At 49.0% G+C, this 16187-nt stretch overlaps 9 protein-coding genes across 9 annotated transcripts; 6 read left to right on the forward strand and 3 right to left on the reverse strand.

Moving 5' to 3' along the window:
- Window positions 1–12: 12 nt before the first annotated feature.
- On the reverse strand, window positions 13–1017 carry NEMAJ01_0058 (uncharacterized protein; the record flags this gene model as incomplete). The annotated part of the gene is made up of 1 exon (XM_047913896.1): window positions 13–1017. One exon carries the CDS (start codon window positions 1015–1017, stop codon window positions 13–15), a length of 1005 nt encoding a protein of 334 aa, XP_047769853.1.
- A 1357-nt stretch (window positions 1018–2374) lies between these two features.
- On the forward strand, window positions 2375–2812 carry NEMAJ01_0059 (uncharacterized protein; the record flags this gene model as incomplete). Its single annotated transcript, XM_047913897.1, has 1 exon — window positions 2375–2812. One exon carries the CDS (start codon window positions 2375–2377, stop codon window positions 2810–2812), a length of 438 nt encoding a protein of 145 aa, XP_047769854.1.
- Window positions 2813–2866: 54 nt separating this feature from the next.
- On the forward strand, window positions 2867–3685 carry NEMAJ01_0060 (uncharacterized protein; the record flags this gene model as incomplete). The annotated part of the gene is made up of 1 exon (XM_047913898.1): window positions 2867–3685. One exon carries the CDS (start codon window positions 2867–2869, stop codon window positions 3683–3685), a length of 819 nt encoding a protein of 272 aa, XP_047769855.1.
- A 61-nt stretch (window positions 3686–3746) lies between these two features.
- On the forward strand, window positions 3747–8720 carry NEMAJ01_0061 (acetyl-CoA carboxylase / biotin carboxylase 1; the record flags this gene model as incomplete). The annotated part of the gene is made up of 1 exon (XM_047913899.1): window positions 3747–8720. The coding sequence occupies one exon, from the start codon at window positions 3747–3749 to the stop codon at window positions 8718–8720; it is 4974 nt and encodes a 1657-aa protein (XP_047769856.1).
- A 21-nt stretch (window positions 8721–8741) lies between these two features.
- Window positions 8742–8936, reverse strand: NEMAJ01_0004 (uncharacterized protein; the record flags this gene model as incomplete). Its single annotated transcript, XM_047913842.1, has 1 exon — window positions 8742–8936. One exon carries the CDS (start codon window positions 8934–8936, stop codon window positions 8742–8744), a length of 195 nt encoding a protein of 64 aa, XP_047769799.1.
- A 30-nt stretch (window positions 8937–8966) lies between these two features.
- NEMAJ01_0062 (uncharacterized protein) lies at window positions 8967–10799 on the forward strand (the record flags this gene model as incomplete). The annotated part of the gene is made up of 1 exon (XM_047913900.1): window positions 8967–10799. The coding sequence occupies one exon, from the start codon at window positions 8967–8969 to the stop codon at window positions 10797–10799; it is 1833 nt and encodes a 610-aa protein (XP_047769857.1).
- Window positions 10800–11315: 516 nt separating this feature from the next.
- On the forward strand, window positions 11316–12914 carry NEMAJ01_0063 (kinetochore protein NDC80; the record flags this gene model as incomplete). The annotated part of the gene is made up of 1 exon (XM_047913901.1): window positions 11316–12914. The coding sequence occupies one exon, from the start codon at window positions 11316–11318 to the stop codon at window positions 12912–12914; it is 1599 nt and encodes a 532-aa protein (XP_047769858.1).
- Window positions 12915–13162: 248 nt separating this feature from the next.
- On the reverse strand, window positions 13163–14302 carry NEMAJ01_0064 (obg-like ATPase 1; the record flags this gene model as incomplete). The annotated part of the gene is made up of 1 exon (XM_047913902.1): window positions 13163–14302. The coding sequence occupies one exon, from the start codon at window positions 14300–14302 to the stop codon at window positions 13163–13165; it is 1140 nt and encodes a 379-aa protein (XP_047769859.1).
- Window positions 14303–14338: 36 nt separating this feature from the next.
- NEMAJ01_0065 (exosome complex exonuclease RRP6) lies at window positions 14339–15724 on the forward strand (the record flags this gene model as incomplete). Its single annotated transcript, XM_047913903.1, has 1 exon — window positions 14339–15724. The coding sequence occupies one exon, from the start codon at window positions 14339–14341 to the stop codon at window positions 15722–15724; it is 1386 nt and encodes a 461-aa protein (XP_047769860.1).
- Between the last annotated feature and the right edge of the window lie 463 nt (window positions 15725–16187).

Consider the following 16187-nt stretch of genomic DNA (forward strand, 5'->3'; position numbering starts at 1 on the left):
CCTTCTAGCTTGCTAGTTTAGCTCTCCGCAGTGGAAAAGTCTTCTTCCAATAGAGTCTATCTCGAACTCGTATATGACCATTTCTGTCCCTATGTACAGCTTCTTTCCCTCCTCGCCAAAGGCCATGCCGGAAACGTGTTTGTCCCCGGATGGGCCTCCAATGGAAATGCTTTGCTTCTTTCCAAAGTCGCGAATGTCAACTAGTGTGAAATGTGAGACGTGCTCTGTAAAGGCCAGCACATCCATGGTCACGTCAGGGCAGAACTTCACGTTTCGGCAGGCGCCCTTAACCAGCGGGCTCTGTATGGAGGGAATTGTTTGTATTTTCTGCTCCATGTTTCTGATATCATACACGCAGACGTATCCATCTTGCGTGCCAACAGCCAAGTGCGTGCCAGAGGGGCTCCACGACGCCTTGAAAGATGCATCATTCATTGCCTTTACTCTTTTGATCAAAGGATACTTTTCTCTTCCCACAGAGTATAGAGAGACCTCGTTCGAGTCCCCGACAGTCGCCAGTATTTTTCCGTCGTTGTTCACGGAGCAGCTGTTGACAGGCGACTGGTGGAAAATGGTTGCTCTCTTGCGCATGCACTCGATCGAGTACTCCTTAATAGTTTCGTCGTTGTTGCACACCAGAATCCTTTTTTCCCCGAAGTGCGAAAATATTTCCAGCCCGTTATTTATTGAGCCTCCAGTGGATACTTTGCGGTCTACTCCCGTCAAAATGTTTTTTATAAAGAGCTGGCTTCTCTGCCCCCCGGCCCCAACTATGCCGTCGCTGTAGCATATTGAGGTAGGGTTAAATAGCAGATTCCTTGCCACAGTGTGGGTTCTTTCGGTCTTTGTGTTTAGAAGATTTATGGAGTTTGCATACACATATATAACCTCATAGGGCGTGTCTGTTGCGGATATCATATCTCGAAGCTGCCAGTGGTGGATGCTTGTCTTTACCTGATATTTTTTATACTCCTCGTTGATGAAGCCGTCGCTTTCTCTGGGCACGCTTGAAAACATAATAACACATACGAAAGGTTTGTTTTTAATGAAATATTATGGAACAGTGTGGGCTGGCCCTAAGAGAACATGCGGGCATGCGGGCACAGAAAAAGCACGCAGCAGCGCGAGATCCCACTCTAGCTGCAGATATATGTGGGCATAGCTGTTGGCACAATAACCCACTCTCTGAAATGGGCTAGCAATGCTACGGCATCCAGCCCCTAGCTGAAGCTACAGGTTAGAGTGCATGCACAAGAGTTCAATAGCTTTATGGATGAGCTAAGTTGGCAGCCTATAGAGTATTCACACGGGATAAAGCAAGCCTGTTTTCTCTGGGGGAATCTACTGGCCTTGAAAAAACTCTATATTGCAAAAGCCTCCTTAGAGATTTTAGTTGGGCTATTTTTGCATTTAATTTGCAAATTTTCTGGCCTCTGCAACATCATGTTTTGGCTGAAATCTTTTCAGCCTCTAAGTAATTTGTGATTAGAGCTTGCCTTCTATAGCTCGCAAGAAATGGCTAAAGTACTCCAATTTTAGCGTATAAGCAGAAGGCGAGGCATGCAATATGCCTACTTGGCTTTGCAATTCGCTGGGCCTTTTCCTCTTATGTTTGAAGACACTTTTTGGCTCTAGCTTTGTGCAGTTTTTCTGGAAACGGATAGCACAAATACCACACCAACTTTCCCTTTGTAGATAAATCTGATTTGCGAACAAAACATCTGAGGATTGGCAAAAGATTTCCCGTGTAGTGGCAAGAAGTGCTCTCCAAAGGAGGTGCACAGCCATGCCACAGATCTTTTGCTCGGCCTTTCCATAAAAAGCAGCTGCAGGTTGAGCTTGAAGCGTTAGCATGGAGAAGGCCAGCAGTTCTCTAGAAAAGCTGGGAAACCAAAAGCTCAGTGCATTTTTGGAACTTCTCAAATAGGGAGAAGCACGCAACTTCCCATCCAAGCCCGAAGCCTTTATGTATTTTTCAATCGCAGGCACATGCTGAGCCCAGCATACATTATAAATTGAGCTAAATTTGCGCTAATGTTTTAAAATCCTAGAAAGAGCGTGCTATTTTCAAGCAATGCCTTTTAAAACTCAAATCGCCTGCTGTAAAAACCAAAAAGAGCGCACACAAAAACACACAAATCCCGCTTAGGCACATGGTGCAAGCCCGAAACAAACCAAAACATAAAGGACAGTCACTTACTTGAAAGAAAGAAGCAGGGGCCTCCCTTGCAGCAAGCATGCCCTTTGGCTTGAGTGCAGCCCAGGCTCTACTGTGCATTTGTGCCGTGCTAGAAAGTTAAATGCAAGGAAGCTGCGCCGTGCTGTGCCTTCATCTTGCCTTTGTACACATATAAGGAGTTTTTTCTTTTTGTTTATGCAGGCTGCCATTAAGAGGGAAATAGGCGAGTCTGTCTCCAGCAAGGAAATTGAAGAGTTCTTCAAAAGGCTCTTTCCGATTGGGGATCCTTCGAAAATAGTGGAAATGTTCACAGCATCGCTTATGGACAAATCTCCGGAGGGCGTGTACGAGCTAATTCTGACATGCAGAAACAGCAAAAGGGAGTTTGCCCGATGGGTATACAAGTGTGTTACGCTGGCGCAGAGCGCAGAAAAAGAGGGGGCTGAAGGCCTCTCTTGCGGGGGCATAAAAAATGCAGCTAACGCGCTTTCAGAAAATCTTTCAAACATGACAGGGATTTCGTCATCGCCGTGCACAGGCCTTCCGGAGAGCGAAAGTGAGTTCATCGACATGTGCCTTGCATCAGAAAGGTTCCAGAAATCCTGGAGTGTTTTAAGATTGTGCTCCTTCTGACTCTGTTACAGATGTTTTATGCATCTGTATTTATTTCCAGAATGCTTTTTTGGCATGGCCATTGTGGTTACTCCTTTTATATTTCTTCTTGACCTGTGCGCAGGCCTAAGCATGGCCTTTCTGTTTATAGCATACTCGGCACACGAAAGACTGAACAAGCACCCGCAGAACAGGTTGCATGTTTTTGACTCTGCAAACATTTCATTGGCAGTTGTTCTTACCTCGCTGTTTCTTCTGTGGTCGGCCGGGTGTCTCATTGGAAGCTACTTTGGGAACTATGGGGTGTTTGTATATCCTATTATAAAATCCTTTAGAAGCCTGCTTACTATAGAGATGCTGATAGACATCTTCCAGAAAACGCTGTGCTTTCTTGTTCTGGCTATGGCTTCCTTCCAAATGTCCTCTCTGGGGAACCACGAAGTGCTTGTTCCGTGGGGAGGGGTCTGCGCGTCTGTGGGGCTCATCCAAGGCGGGGCCATGGGAATCATGGTTGTGGCGTTTAAGGGGTTTGCAGCTTGGATTATTCTGTATGCGTTCAGCGCGCTCATATCGGCTGGGCTGTGCATTTTCAGCGTCCTGAGCATAGCCATTTTGCAGCACAACAGGGCCCCCAACAACATGGTTGGATACCTTTCTAACAAAGCATTGGACTGGAACATCAGGTCCTGCTCTATGATTTTGGCAAGTGGCGCGCTTGATTTTTTCTACAAGGCGTTGTTTGTGCTTATGGAGGTGGGGGCGATGGAAAAAATGCAGCTTCTGATAGACATTTTGTCGCTGTGTAAGTCCGCATCGTCCGTTTTGTGCATACTTTCTGTATACTCATCAAGAATACCCAGAGACAAATCTTACAGTGTGAAAAGCTTTAATTAGATGGGGTTGAAATGTTTTAATTTCAACAATAAATTGAATATTATTTCAAAACAAATTACGCATGGAACATTTTATGGAAAGAACAGAAGGTTTGGAAAGGTTTTTGGCAAATATAGGGGGAGAATTCAAAGGAAACCGGATATTTGTGGGCAACAACTCGCTGGCCGCTTTTAAGTTTATTTTGTCGATGCAGGACTTTTCGTACAGAAGATTTGGCAAAAATGTTTTTGAATTCTACGGCCTGGAAAGACCTTCAGATCGCGCCAGCCGAAGCAAGTACCTAGACATGCTCACGGGCTGCATTGAAGTGGCAACCGAGTCCACAGAAGACAGCTTCAAGTCGCCCTCTGTGATCTGCGAAGGTGCAGTGCATTTCAACTGCCAGTTTGTTTGGCCTGGGTGGGGGCATTGCTCGGAGGACCCTGCGCTGCCAAGAGAGTGCGAGAGAAGAGGCCTTACATTTATCGGGCCAAGCGAGCATGCGATGGGCATGCTGGGCAGCAAAATATCGGCGAACACGCTGGCAGACAGCTCTGGGATACGCAGCATTCCCTGGATAGACGTGAAGCATGCAGACAAGGTGGACCAGTTTTGCAAAGACGTTGGGTATCCTGTGATGGTGAAGTCTCCTGACGGCGGGGGCGGAAAGGGCATTCGCGTGGTCGAGTCTCCCGAGCACCTGCAGCAAGCGATTCGCGTGGTCAAAGACGAGTCAGGGTGCACTGGCGTGTTTGTGACAAAGTACCTGGGAAAAATAAAGCACATAGAGTTGCAGCTGCTGGCAGACTCCCACGGCTCTATTGAAGTTGTATCCAGCAGAGACTGCACCATGCAAAGACGGAACCAAAAGCTAATCGAAGAGGGGCCTGCCATGCTAGACATGCATGAAGAGGAGGACATAAAGGAGAAGGCAAAAACCATGCTAAAGGAGGCAAAGTACCAGAACGCGTGCACCGTCGAGTTTGTGTATGACGTGGAGTCGAGCCAGATATACTTTCTGGAGTGCAATCCACGGCTGCAGGTTGAGCACACAGTAACGGACTTGCTAACAGAAAGCAACCTGTGTGCAGCGCAGTGGCTGGTGTCGTGCGGGGTTTCCATTCGCTCTCTGCAGGAGATTGGCGTTCTAAAGAAGCCCCAGCAGGGCAGGCATGTAGTTGCTGCGCGAGTAGTTGCTGAGTCGGCGGAGTGCGGGTTTGTTCCCAGTACCGGGTCGGTTTTTGTTTCGTCGTGCTTCCAAATGGGCACGGTTGGGTACTTTTCTATAGACTCCGGCGCAATTACGCCGTACAACGACTCCCAGTTTGGGCATGTCTTTGGAATTGGCCAGACGCGGAGCGAGGCTGTGCGCGCGCTGAAGCTGGCTTTGAACTCTGTCCGCATCACAGGAGGGGTCAAAACGCTGAACAATTTTCTTGCAGACCTGATTGCTACAGAGGAGTTTCTGAGCAACGCACACACCACACGCACTCCGGAGCGCTTCCAGCAAGAGCTGGTGAAAAGATCCCAGACAGACCCGTTTTTGATCTTATGCTTCTGCGCCATATCCGCCCACAGAAGCGGAGAAAAAAAGCTCTCTATGAACTTTCAAACAAATGGGCTAAGCGTGTTTGCCGAGGTCACAGAAGTGGGAGCCCTTGCCTATGCGATTTGCATAAACGGGGAGGCCTCCGTGCTGGAAATTCTTCCGCTTTTCGACGACAAGTATCGGGTCAAAACAGAGGCTGGCGAGGTGCGCGCCATTTACTTTTCAAGGTCGAAGATACACACCGAGGTGCGCACAGAGAGGGAAACGCTTCGGTTTACAGAAAACAGCGCTGGAAACACAGTCTACTCAAGCGTGCCTGGGCGGGTGGTCCGGCTGCTGAAAAGCGGAAGCGTCAAAAAAGACGAAGTCTATTTGGAAATAGAAAGCATGAAGAACCTTATACAAATAAAAGCGCCCAAAGAGGGCGCCCTCAAGTACAAGGTGGAGGCTGAAGAAGTGGTTGAGGTAGGCGACGCCCTGGCTGAAATCGTTGGAGACGAGTCGGTTGCGCCCGTCCAGTACACGCGAAAAATCCTGTACAGAAACACGGAAAAGGACTACACGCCAAACCTCTTTAAGGGGTACGAGGTTCCCACGGAGATCCAGTCCTTTAGCAAAAGCACCATTCTGCAAGCAATGGAGGCGTACAGCGGCGAGGCATGTGTTGAAAGCGTGCATGCAGACGGCTACATTAAAAAAAGCCTGGAGGTGCTTCTTGGCATGGAAAGCGAAATAGCGCAGTTCAAATCCATGATTCCGAAGGTAAAGTACAAAATGGCCAAAAAGGGCGCAACAGAAGCTGTGAAGGCCGCCTACGACTTGCAAACGCGGATAAAGGATGCAGAGCGAGCAGGGGATCTGAGCTCCCTGGAGGAGGCTCTTGCGGAGAAGGGCATAGGCGAGCTGGACCGCATAACCGGGTACGCGGACGGAGACACCCTGCTTCTTCTCTCCCTGCAGGCGGAGAAGCGAGACGAGGTTATCCGGCTGTGGGCCAAAAAAGTCCTGGGCGCCCTCCATGTAGAAATAACTGCTGAAGAAAGCGGGGCATGCCCCAGGATAAAAATATCAGCACAAGCAGATGCAAACTCCCAAATGCACACATTCTACCTTCTTAGAAAGCACGCGCCTAAAGACACGCCAGACAGCATGCTCTCGGGCGCGTCAATGGGCACAGGCCTTGAAATCCCAGGCCGGGCGACTGTTCTAGAGGTCGATGGCGTGTGCGTGAACTACCGAAGACGCGGGCTCAGCAGCAGCGAGCTGTACGACTGCCTGGACATCCGCACGGTGGAAGTGGACGGCTTTACCCTTCCGCAGAGAATAACAGAGATGCCCTCTCCGGTTCTAAAGTATGTTCTGTGGAACCGGAGAGTGTCTGTGTATGTGTCAGGCCTGGGCTCAGCCTCCGGTGCTGCAATACACTGCATGCTTGCTCTAGACGAAGTTATGAAAATGCACATTTTTTCTGAGCTAGTTGGGGAAATCGAGTCGATATGCGCGCTGGTGGCGTCTGACCGCACAGTTGAAGTTTTTGTGCACGTGTGCGAGGCGTTTCCGGATGGGCTGCCTGCCGAGTACTTCAGGAACCTTTTGTCGAAGGCATGCCCTACCACGGCAGGGGCAGGATGCAAATGGACTGTCTCTGGGATGTGCACAGAGAGCGGCCAGATGGAAACGTTTTCCCTGGTGGTTCGAGCCGAGAGGGGATTTAAAGAGGCCGTGCTCTCTAAAAAAAGCGGGCAGGTGTTTTACACGGTGGACGGGATCTGCATAAAAAACACCTTGGCCAGCAAGCCCACAGACCAGGCGCTCACGCCCAGCAGTGCTGCAGGCTCTTGCATAGAGGCGTCCAGAAAAAAAGCCAAAAGCTTGAGCACGCTTTATTTATATGATGCAGCCGCGCTTCTTGGGATCATGGTGCAGGAGCTGCACAGCGGGCTTGCTGTTTCGAAGATTCCAAACGAGAAAGAGGCAGCGATTTCTGGCTGGAGATTTACTGCGGGCGCGCTGGACTTTATATTTTTGGGGAATGACATAACTGTAAACAACGGGGCGTTTTCCATCGACGAAGACAACTACTTCAGCAGGTGCGCAGACATCTCGCTCAAAGAAAAAATCCCGTTTGTGTACATGTCCAGCAACTCTGGCGCAAAAATAGAGGTTCTGGAGGCCATTAAGCCACTTATCCGGTATGACAACAGCGACAGCATAATATACATAGAGCCCGAGGACTACGCCGCCCTTACAATAAAGGAGCAGATCGAGGTTGTGGAGCGAGAAATTGGCGGAAGGCGCGCATATGAAGTTACAGACATACTGGGCGTGTACGGAATGGGGGTCGAAAACCTGTCGTATTCGGCACAAATTGCGAAGGACATGGCTCGGCTCTACAAGGAGGTGCCCACAATGACATATGTGTCGGGGCGAGCTGTTGGAATAGGCGCATATCTTGCCAGCATTGGCGGCCGAATAATACAGAAAGCAGACTCCCCAATCATTCTGACGGGCTTTAATGCACTGAACAGTCTTCTACAGAAGGAAATATACAGGAGCAACATAGAAATAGGCGGGCCTTCTATTCTGGAGAAAAACGGAGTGGTCCACAAAACCGTCAAAACAGACTCTTCCGGCATGCAGGAAGTTGTAAACTGGCTGCAGTATGTGCAGGGCGCGCATAAGTGCCCAGAGCTCCCAAGCTCGCCAAACAGCCTGCCCTTGGACGGCGCCCTCGGCAGCGAGCAGATAGAGTCGCTCACGCCAGAAGAGATAGTAAGCTACATTTCCGACAGAGACACGTTTACTGAGTATCTGTCAGAGTGGGCGCCGAACGTGCGCATTGGAAGGGCGCGGATAAACGGGATTGCGTGCGGAGTGATATTCCCACGAACAGGAACTGTGCACGGGCACATTCCGGCGCCTGCTGCAATAGGAAACGGATTCAAGCCTAAAGAGGTTGTTCAGTACGTGTGGACTGAAAACGTCCTTTTTTCTGAGTCTTCAAAAAAAATAGCTCTGTCCATACGGGACTTTTCCCTGGAGTCTCTCCCCATCCTGATTCTGCTTAACTGGAAAGGCTTTTCTGCAGGCCACTTGGACATGTTTGACGGCGTTCTCCAAAACGGCTCTGAAATAGTTCGGAGCATGGAGAGCACAAGCACCAAGATATTCACATACCTTGCCCCTCTGTCAGAGCTTAGAGGCGGCTCCTGGGTGGTTTTTGACAAGAAGATTGGGAACCAGATAAAGTTCACTGCGCACCCAACAGCCAAAGGCAGCGTGATTCATCCGGACGGCCTCTCCAAGATAAAGTGCAAGCAAAACGAGCTGTCCCACACGCTGGAAAAATCAGGCGTGGCGGTGTCCAAAACCTCCGCGTCCAAGCTGGCCAAGGCCTTCTGCGCCCTCCACGACTCGTCCAAAAGAATGATAAAAATGGAAGTTATTGACGAAATACTTACTGTGTCTCAGCTAAAGCCAGCTATCATAGAGTATTTTAGAAATTAATCACGCTTTATTTTCAGTTCTTTATTCGGGGCAGTCCCAAGTGCTTTCAAAGTCATGGAGAGTGCTTGCCATTTTTATGGCAAAAATGCTTGTGTTTTGGGGCTGGGGAATTATATGTGCTCTAAGAGGGGCTGCAGGAGCTGCTTCTTTAAGGGGCATCTCTAGCGTAAGCATGCTCTCTTCTGCATATGGTTTCAAGTGTCGTAGGTTAAACATAAATAAAATACAGAATCTAGCAAATTTTTAATGGTACTAAAGCACATAAAACATATGCTGGGAATAGAGCATTTGGAAGTAGCAGGAAATCTGTACAAGAACAAGGCGCTGAAAGTGTCAGACGCAAGCATAACTATATCAAACGAGCGGTTGGTGGTGCAGAACGCGGAGAAAAGGGTGGAGTTTCCGCTTTCCGAGATTTCGTACATCGACTTCAGCAAGACCGAAAGCAAAGAGTTTTCTGTCTTTTATCTTGTCAAGCAGGAAAAGTGGATATTTGTGTTTCGGCAAAACCTTCCCAGAACAATTGTGCAGTTCTACGGGAAGCTGTTTGCAGCCCAGCCGGAGATAAACAAGTGGAACATCATATACACAAACGACTCTGTGACGCTGAAGAAGTACAGTCCGGTTACGGACAAGTACGAGCTGGTGGACGAGTCTATCAGTGTGCGAATGATAAAAATAGGGGAAAGCATTGTTCTGCGAGTCTACAAGCAGTACGAGATCATCCGAAAGGGCGATCTGGTAGAAAACTATTCAGACTTCTACGTAGACCAGGAGACCAACAGTTTTTCGTGGCATGTGGCCAGCCACCACGACGGGCTTGAGGTGTATCGGCTGATATTCAACGGACAGCCTGCGCTTTTTGCGTTTGTCTCCTCCTTCGTGAATGCCTCGTCCAAGGAGGAAGTCGAGTATCTGGAGAAAATGGAGATAGACAACTACATGGAAGACCAGGAAGTCAGCTCGTCCGAGGAGGAGATTTCCGAGGAGGAGGAGTCCGATGACGCCATGGTGATTGGGCATAAAAAGGCCAGCGCAAGCACAAAGTGCAAGCAGGCTTCTGGAAACATATTTGGGGGAAGAAACAAGGAAAGAAACAGGGCGCTGGCTGTCAACGAAAAAAACACATTTATATCAAGGGGGTCCTCGATTGGAATATTCCAGAACGAGCAGTCCGAGCTGGACTTCAAGGGGACGCTTAACAACATATTTAGGAAGGGCGAAAGCATAACGCCAAACAAAATGGTCATATCCAAAGACAACAGCTCCCTGATCATGTCAGACCTGAACAACAAGGAGATGATGCACAAAATCGACTTGAACACCGAGAAGGTGGCGGAGTCCTGGGACACAAAGGACGAGCTTAAGGACTTTTTCACGGCCGCTAAGGACGAGCGCGGCGCTCCGCTAAGCAATGAGTTTGTGGGGGTATCAAAGAACCGGCTTTTCAAGCTGGACCCAAGATCGCCTACCCTGATTGAAGGAAAGTCCTATTCCACAAACACCAAGTTTACATCCGGAGACTCCACTAGCAACGGATACTTTGCGCTGGGGTCGGAGACGGGTGACATCAGAATGTACGACTCTCTCGAAAAAAGGGCAAAAACGCTCCTTCCCGGGCTGGGCGACTCTGTTCTGGGCGTGTTCATATCGCCCAGCGGAAAATACCTTGTGGGAACGTGCAAAACCTATCTCATGCTTGTTGTGACCGAAAAGGAAGGGGTCAGCGGCTTTAAAAAGAGCCTGGGGCAGAGCAAGCCCATTCCAAAGAAGCTCATTGTGCGGCCCGAGCACCTGCACTACTTCAACGGGGCTGTAAACTTCACGAACGCCAGCATCAGTACAGACAAGGACGAGAAGTATGTGATAGTCAGCACGGGCGAGTGGGTGCTCGTGTGGGACATGGAAAAGGTCCTGAAGGGCCATGTTTTCAACTACCAAATCAAGAAAAACGAGCACAACGTTGTTTCGAACAGTTTTATTCCCGGGGACAGCAACAGAATAGTTGTGGCCATGGACGACGACATAGCAATGGTGAACAGGCTTTCTCTAAAAAAGGCCCGAAACCCACATAAATAAATGCACATTCTATCCGTTTTGCTGGCTGCATGGCCTTTGCCCAGGAGGCTGCTCTGCTGAGAAGCCTCTTGCACTAGGCCCAGGCAGGCGCGCAGTTTGCTTTCTCAATGTTTCCTCTTTGGGGATAATTAGGTTTTTTATTTACCGAATAATTAGGATTTGCCCTATATAAAGGCTGCCCTTTCTACTGGCATGCAGGATATTTCTATAATAGCAGCCCTCTTCGCAGGGTCAATCATTTTGTACCGAGCCAGAAAGACAGTTGCACACGCAGAAAGAGCACGCAGAGTCCACAGCAGAAGAAGAGACGCGCCTCTGCTGTTCATAAACAATCCGTGTTTTTCTGGATATATTGACATAAAATTATAAACGCAGACTTCTGCACGCGCCCTGCAATGCCACCGCAGATATTTGTATATAGAGAATTCTCAAGGAGAATCTATTTTTGTAAATGCAGCGCCAATTTATGCGCACACAGCATGCAGTGTATTTAAGCAAATAAAATTATTTTAATATATGAGAAGAGCTACAATGGCTGGAGTTCCGGCAAGAAATTCGCTATCTGGGGATGCCAGCAGAATGACGCTGAATGAAGACCCAAGAAAAAAACAGAGAAATCCGAGGGATAGAAGTCACCAGGAAGAAAACATCAATGCAATCATGGGCTTTCTAGCATCCACAGACTACGAAAGGCCCTTTTCGCATGCTCTCCTGGCAAGTCCCTCGCTGAAAGACTTCCAGTCGATTTTCCGGCACATTCAGTCGTTTATAGACCCTACGCTTGAGTTTACGCGCAAGTTTGAAGAAGAGGTTTCTGCCTTCCTTAAGTCGATAAAGTATCCGTACGTCTCGGAGATAAACCGAAGCCAGCTTATTGCAATTACGCCGCACACGTGGCCTGTTCTTCTGTCCATGCTTGCTTGGCTGGTCAAAGTAGTCAAGACCTCGTGCGAGCTTGTGAATGCGGCTACTGAAGAGGACGAAACAAAAGAGATTTTCTACAACTTTTTGTATAAGGAGTATTCGAACTACATGGAGGGCCTGGACAGCCCAGACCTTGAGGAGGCTGTTGATAGGGAAATCGCGCTGAGAAACCAGGAAAGGCTTGCCGTGGCAGACGAGCAAAAGGAGTGTCTGAGGAAGCTGAAGGAAGAAATACAGGAAGAGGGTGCCGGCGGCCTGGAGGAGGTGGAGGAGAAGCTGAGGCAGACAGAAATCGACCTGCAAAAGATTGCGAGTCTGCGGAGCAACCAAGAAGAAAAATGCATGAGCTACAAGAGATCCCTGGAAGAGTCGCAGGCCATGTATAGCCGGCTGAAGGAGGAGTCTAGGCAGCTGCTCCAGAAGAAGCGCGAAATGGAGGAGGAGATCAAGGTCCAGCCAATCAAGGCCGAGGATCTTCAGGAGATGACGCACGAAAGAGACCTGCTGATAAAGTCCCTGGAAGAGATCAAGCGGGCAAAAACAATTCTAATTAGAGAAATCGACCTAAAGAACCAGACGATAAAAGCCGAGGTGGAGGAGACGATGAGGATTCTGTCAGATATAAAGAAGATCCGCATAGGCATAGAAATATGCATAAACATCAAGAAAACAAGAACCACCACGGATCTGCTAGAGTATGAGGAGTACTCTGTTGAGGGAAGCGTTGCCAAGCATGAGTGCCTGGCCAAAGAAAAGCTGGAGGCGCTGCAAAAGGAGATAGAAATGCTCGAGGCTGCGCTGGAGGAAGAGAAGGAGAGGAACGCATGCCTGATGGAAACCGGCGCGGCCTTGGAGGATGAAATCGAGCAGAAAGAAGAAAGAGTAAAAGTGCACGCGCAGGTATACATAGAGAAGAAAGAGGCAACGGAGGAGGAGTACAAAACAACCGTTGGCCGCGTGGACAAAGCAGAAACCGAGCTTCTAAAAATCCTGGCAGAGGGTGACAACGGGCTGTTCCAGAGCGAGCAGGCCCTGGAAAGAACAAAGATCCGGAAGGGAAGGCTTCTGGGAAAGATATCCATGGAGGAGGCGGAGATCCAAAAAATAACAGCAATTGTGGCTGCCAATGTGCAGAGTCTGAAAGAGAGAATTGAGGAGGCAAGCAAAGTTCTGAAGATTTCTCCTCCGTAGCAGCTGCTCCGCTATGGCAGGCGGCATTGCGCATAAAAATAAACCTGTAGCAGTATTTAAAATAAACTTTTTCGTGCTGGAGTGTTTACGAAATTATTTCATGCGCGCTTGCACAGACCATGCACATGCCCGGCTCGACCAAGGCAGCATTCCTGAAAGAAAAGATAGCTGCAAGCACGAAGGATGCGTGCACAAAGCCCCAGCCGGCGCGAGAAATCCGAAAATAAAGAGGGTGCATAGAGCGCCAATTACTTTTTATTAACTCGTCCGGCTCTAAAATGCAGAATGTCTCCATCTGCCACAGGGTAGTCTCTCCCCTTCATTCTGCACAGACCTTTCATCTTAAGCTCCTGCTCATTTCCATGCTCTACTATGTCGTCGTATGCCATGACATCCACGGCTACAAATCCGGTCCTAAAGTCCGTGTGTATGACAGCACCAGCGTCTGGCGCAAGAGTCCCCTCGCGGATGGTCCAGCATCTTACTTCTTCTGGGCCGCACGTGAAGAAAGTGCTCAGCTCCAGCGTTTTGTATCCAGCAGCAACTGCCTTGTCCAGGTACTCCTCCGCCTCCGTGCCGGACAGCCCTGCACACACCAGCACGCACGGGGCCTCAGGGTCTGTATCCATCAAGTGCTTCTTCAGCTTAACCGCCAAGGAAGTGGGCTTTCTTTGCCTGTATTTGTCTACGCTGATGTTTGCAAGATAGACAACGTTTTTGGCTGTGATAAGGTTCAGCGGCTTCAGGGACTTTACCTCGTCCGACGAAAAGTCGATGCATCGTGCATCAACGCCCTCCTCCAGGCCTGCCACCAGCTTCTCCAAAGCCTCCATGTATATTTTGAAGTACTTGTCCGACGGCTTTGACCTCTGCTCTTTCTTAGCCATTTCAAGCCGCTTCTTTGAGTCTGCCAAGTCCTTCAAGCGCAGCTCCTGCCTTATGACCTGGCAGTCTCGCACAGGGTCAACAGAGTCGTCCACATGCGCAACAGAGTCGTCGCTGAAGCACCGCACAACATGGAATATCCCGTCGACCTGTCTTATGTTCTCCAAAAAGTTGTTTCCCATGCCCAGGCCCTCAGACGCGCCCTTTACAAGCCCTGCGATGTCGAAAACCGTCAAATACGCAGGCGTCGTCTTCTTAGGCTTGTACAGGCTGCACAGGTGGTCCATTCTCTTGTCTTTAAGGCTCACCTTTGCCTCGGAGGGATCAATCGTGCAGAATGCATAGTTTGATGCGGGGACCTGCAGCCCTGTCATAGCATTAAATAGCGACGATTTCCCCACATTTGGCAGGCCAACTATCCCCATTGTCAAGTTGTGCGTGTTTGTTCTTCCAAATTTTACTTTTGGTTTTACCAACCCGTCTTTTTTCTTTTGCACGCTCATGCTGGAATAAAAGCAAATGAAAAAAAATCTTTTTGAATGTTTCTAGCGCAAGCCACTGAAAAGCTTTCAAAAACTCTTTCGAAGTACAGCACCCTAATAAAGCAGGAGAAGCTGATTCTTTCCAAAAGGGAGGTAGAGTGCAAAATGCAGGAATGCACAAAACTTATATCGGAGATCAATGAAGCGCTAGACATAGACCCTCTTGAGGTCTTGGAAAAGGTAGAGTCTATTTTGGAGCACATACACAGAGCCTGTGTAAGCATTGAAACGTCAGAGCAGGCCATGCTTCCAAAGCAAAAAACTATTTTGCTGGAGGGCCCGCAGAATAGAAAGTTTGTGCTTTCTGTGAACATACCCAGGCCGCAGATAAACTTTAAAGACCGAGCAAGCACGCATTCTGCCAAAACAGAGGATTTGCCGCAAAACCATACAGACAACCCCGAGCCGGCTCTGGAAGAGGCTCAAATTAGCGCAGCGCAGGAGAAAGAGGACCGACGGCAGGCGCTGCACCTCTTGCATGCCGAGATGTCTCAGAAGCCCATAGGCAGGGCAGAGGCCACGTCTCAGATTATATCCACCGAGGAGGCATGCGTGGAGGCAAATGCGGAGATCCTGCGCCACCGCGTTGTGGGCGTGGATATAAAAACACACCGGTTCAGAAGCTATGCTGGCTTCACCTGCTACATACAGGTCTCTACGCCAGAGTGCGTGTATTTATTTGACATGCTGTCTCTTAGAAACCACTCCAAGCTGCTGACATTCTTGGAGGCGGCCTCGGTTGTAAAGGTAATGCACAAAGAGCAGAAAAAGAGGGCATGGCTGCAAAAAGACCTAAAATACAGCGTAAAATACTCAGTGGATGTATTGAATATGGCAGGCTTGCCAGAGGATGGCCGCAAAATAGGCAGCGCTGTAAAGCTGGTGAGTGAGGAGCCTCTTAAGAAGCAGTTCCACCTCATAGACTGGAGATACACGCCGGTTTCCATGGAAATGCACACTGAGCTTGTGGACAGCGTGAAGCATCTGCTTCCTATTGCATCGTTTTTGTGCGCAAAGTCAATGGAGCAGGCCTTTGTGGATGGATATAAGCACCAGGTGGCGCAGGCGGAGAAAAAGCCAACTGCCGAGGAGTTTTTGATTTCGCACGGCATTGAGCCAGACGAGCCGTTTGTAAAGATCTTCCTTCTTAGGGACTTCATAGCAAAACAGGAGGATGAGAGCCCCGAGTTTCTAATAACAAATAGGCAGCTGGTCACGTTTATTCGGGAGAAGCCGCGCACGCCGGAGCAGGTTTTTGAGCTGTTCCAGAACATCAGCCCCCTTTTCAAAGCAAATTTGAACAACTTCATGAATCTTCTACACGCGAAAAGCAAGCAAAGCGCGTTTAATATGACCGCACTGAAGGGCCAGCCAAGCAAATAAACGCCGTGTATATTTCCTTTCATCCCAGATGTGTCTTTTTGCAGTATTTACACAAGTACACAGTTTGTAGGCTCCTGGCTGAAGGGCGTTTGCGCCCGGCCTGCATTTTTGTGTTTTCTTTTCTTGCCCCTTTGCTAGAAGGCTTTCAGCTCCTTTATATAGAAAGCTGCTGCGCTTTTTGTAAAAAGAGAAAGCATGGAGGCATGGGCTTTGTTTTTAGAGAAATTGGCGCACAGACAATGCTTCGCACAGCTGCTTTCAAGAAAACATGCCGGTCCTGGACTCTTAGTTTTTAAAAGCAGGCCGCATGCACTACATGCTGGCAGCGCAAAACATTAGCACCAGCCAGACCATGACTTGAAAGCATCTCCGTTAGCCTTTCCCATCCTTATTTTGCACATAATAGATTATGGCCCAGCCTGTAGGCTGGTGAAATTCGCACACCTAGAAAGGTTAATTTCCT

The sequence above is a fragment of the Nematocida major genome (assembly GCF_021653875.1).
Source record: "Nematocida major strain JUm2507 chromosome Unknown 2424, whole genome shotgun sequence".
In the NCBI taxonomy this organism is placed as follows: domain Eukaryota; kingdom Fungi; phylum Microsporidia; genus Nematocida; species Nematocida major.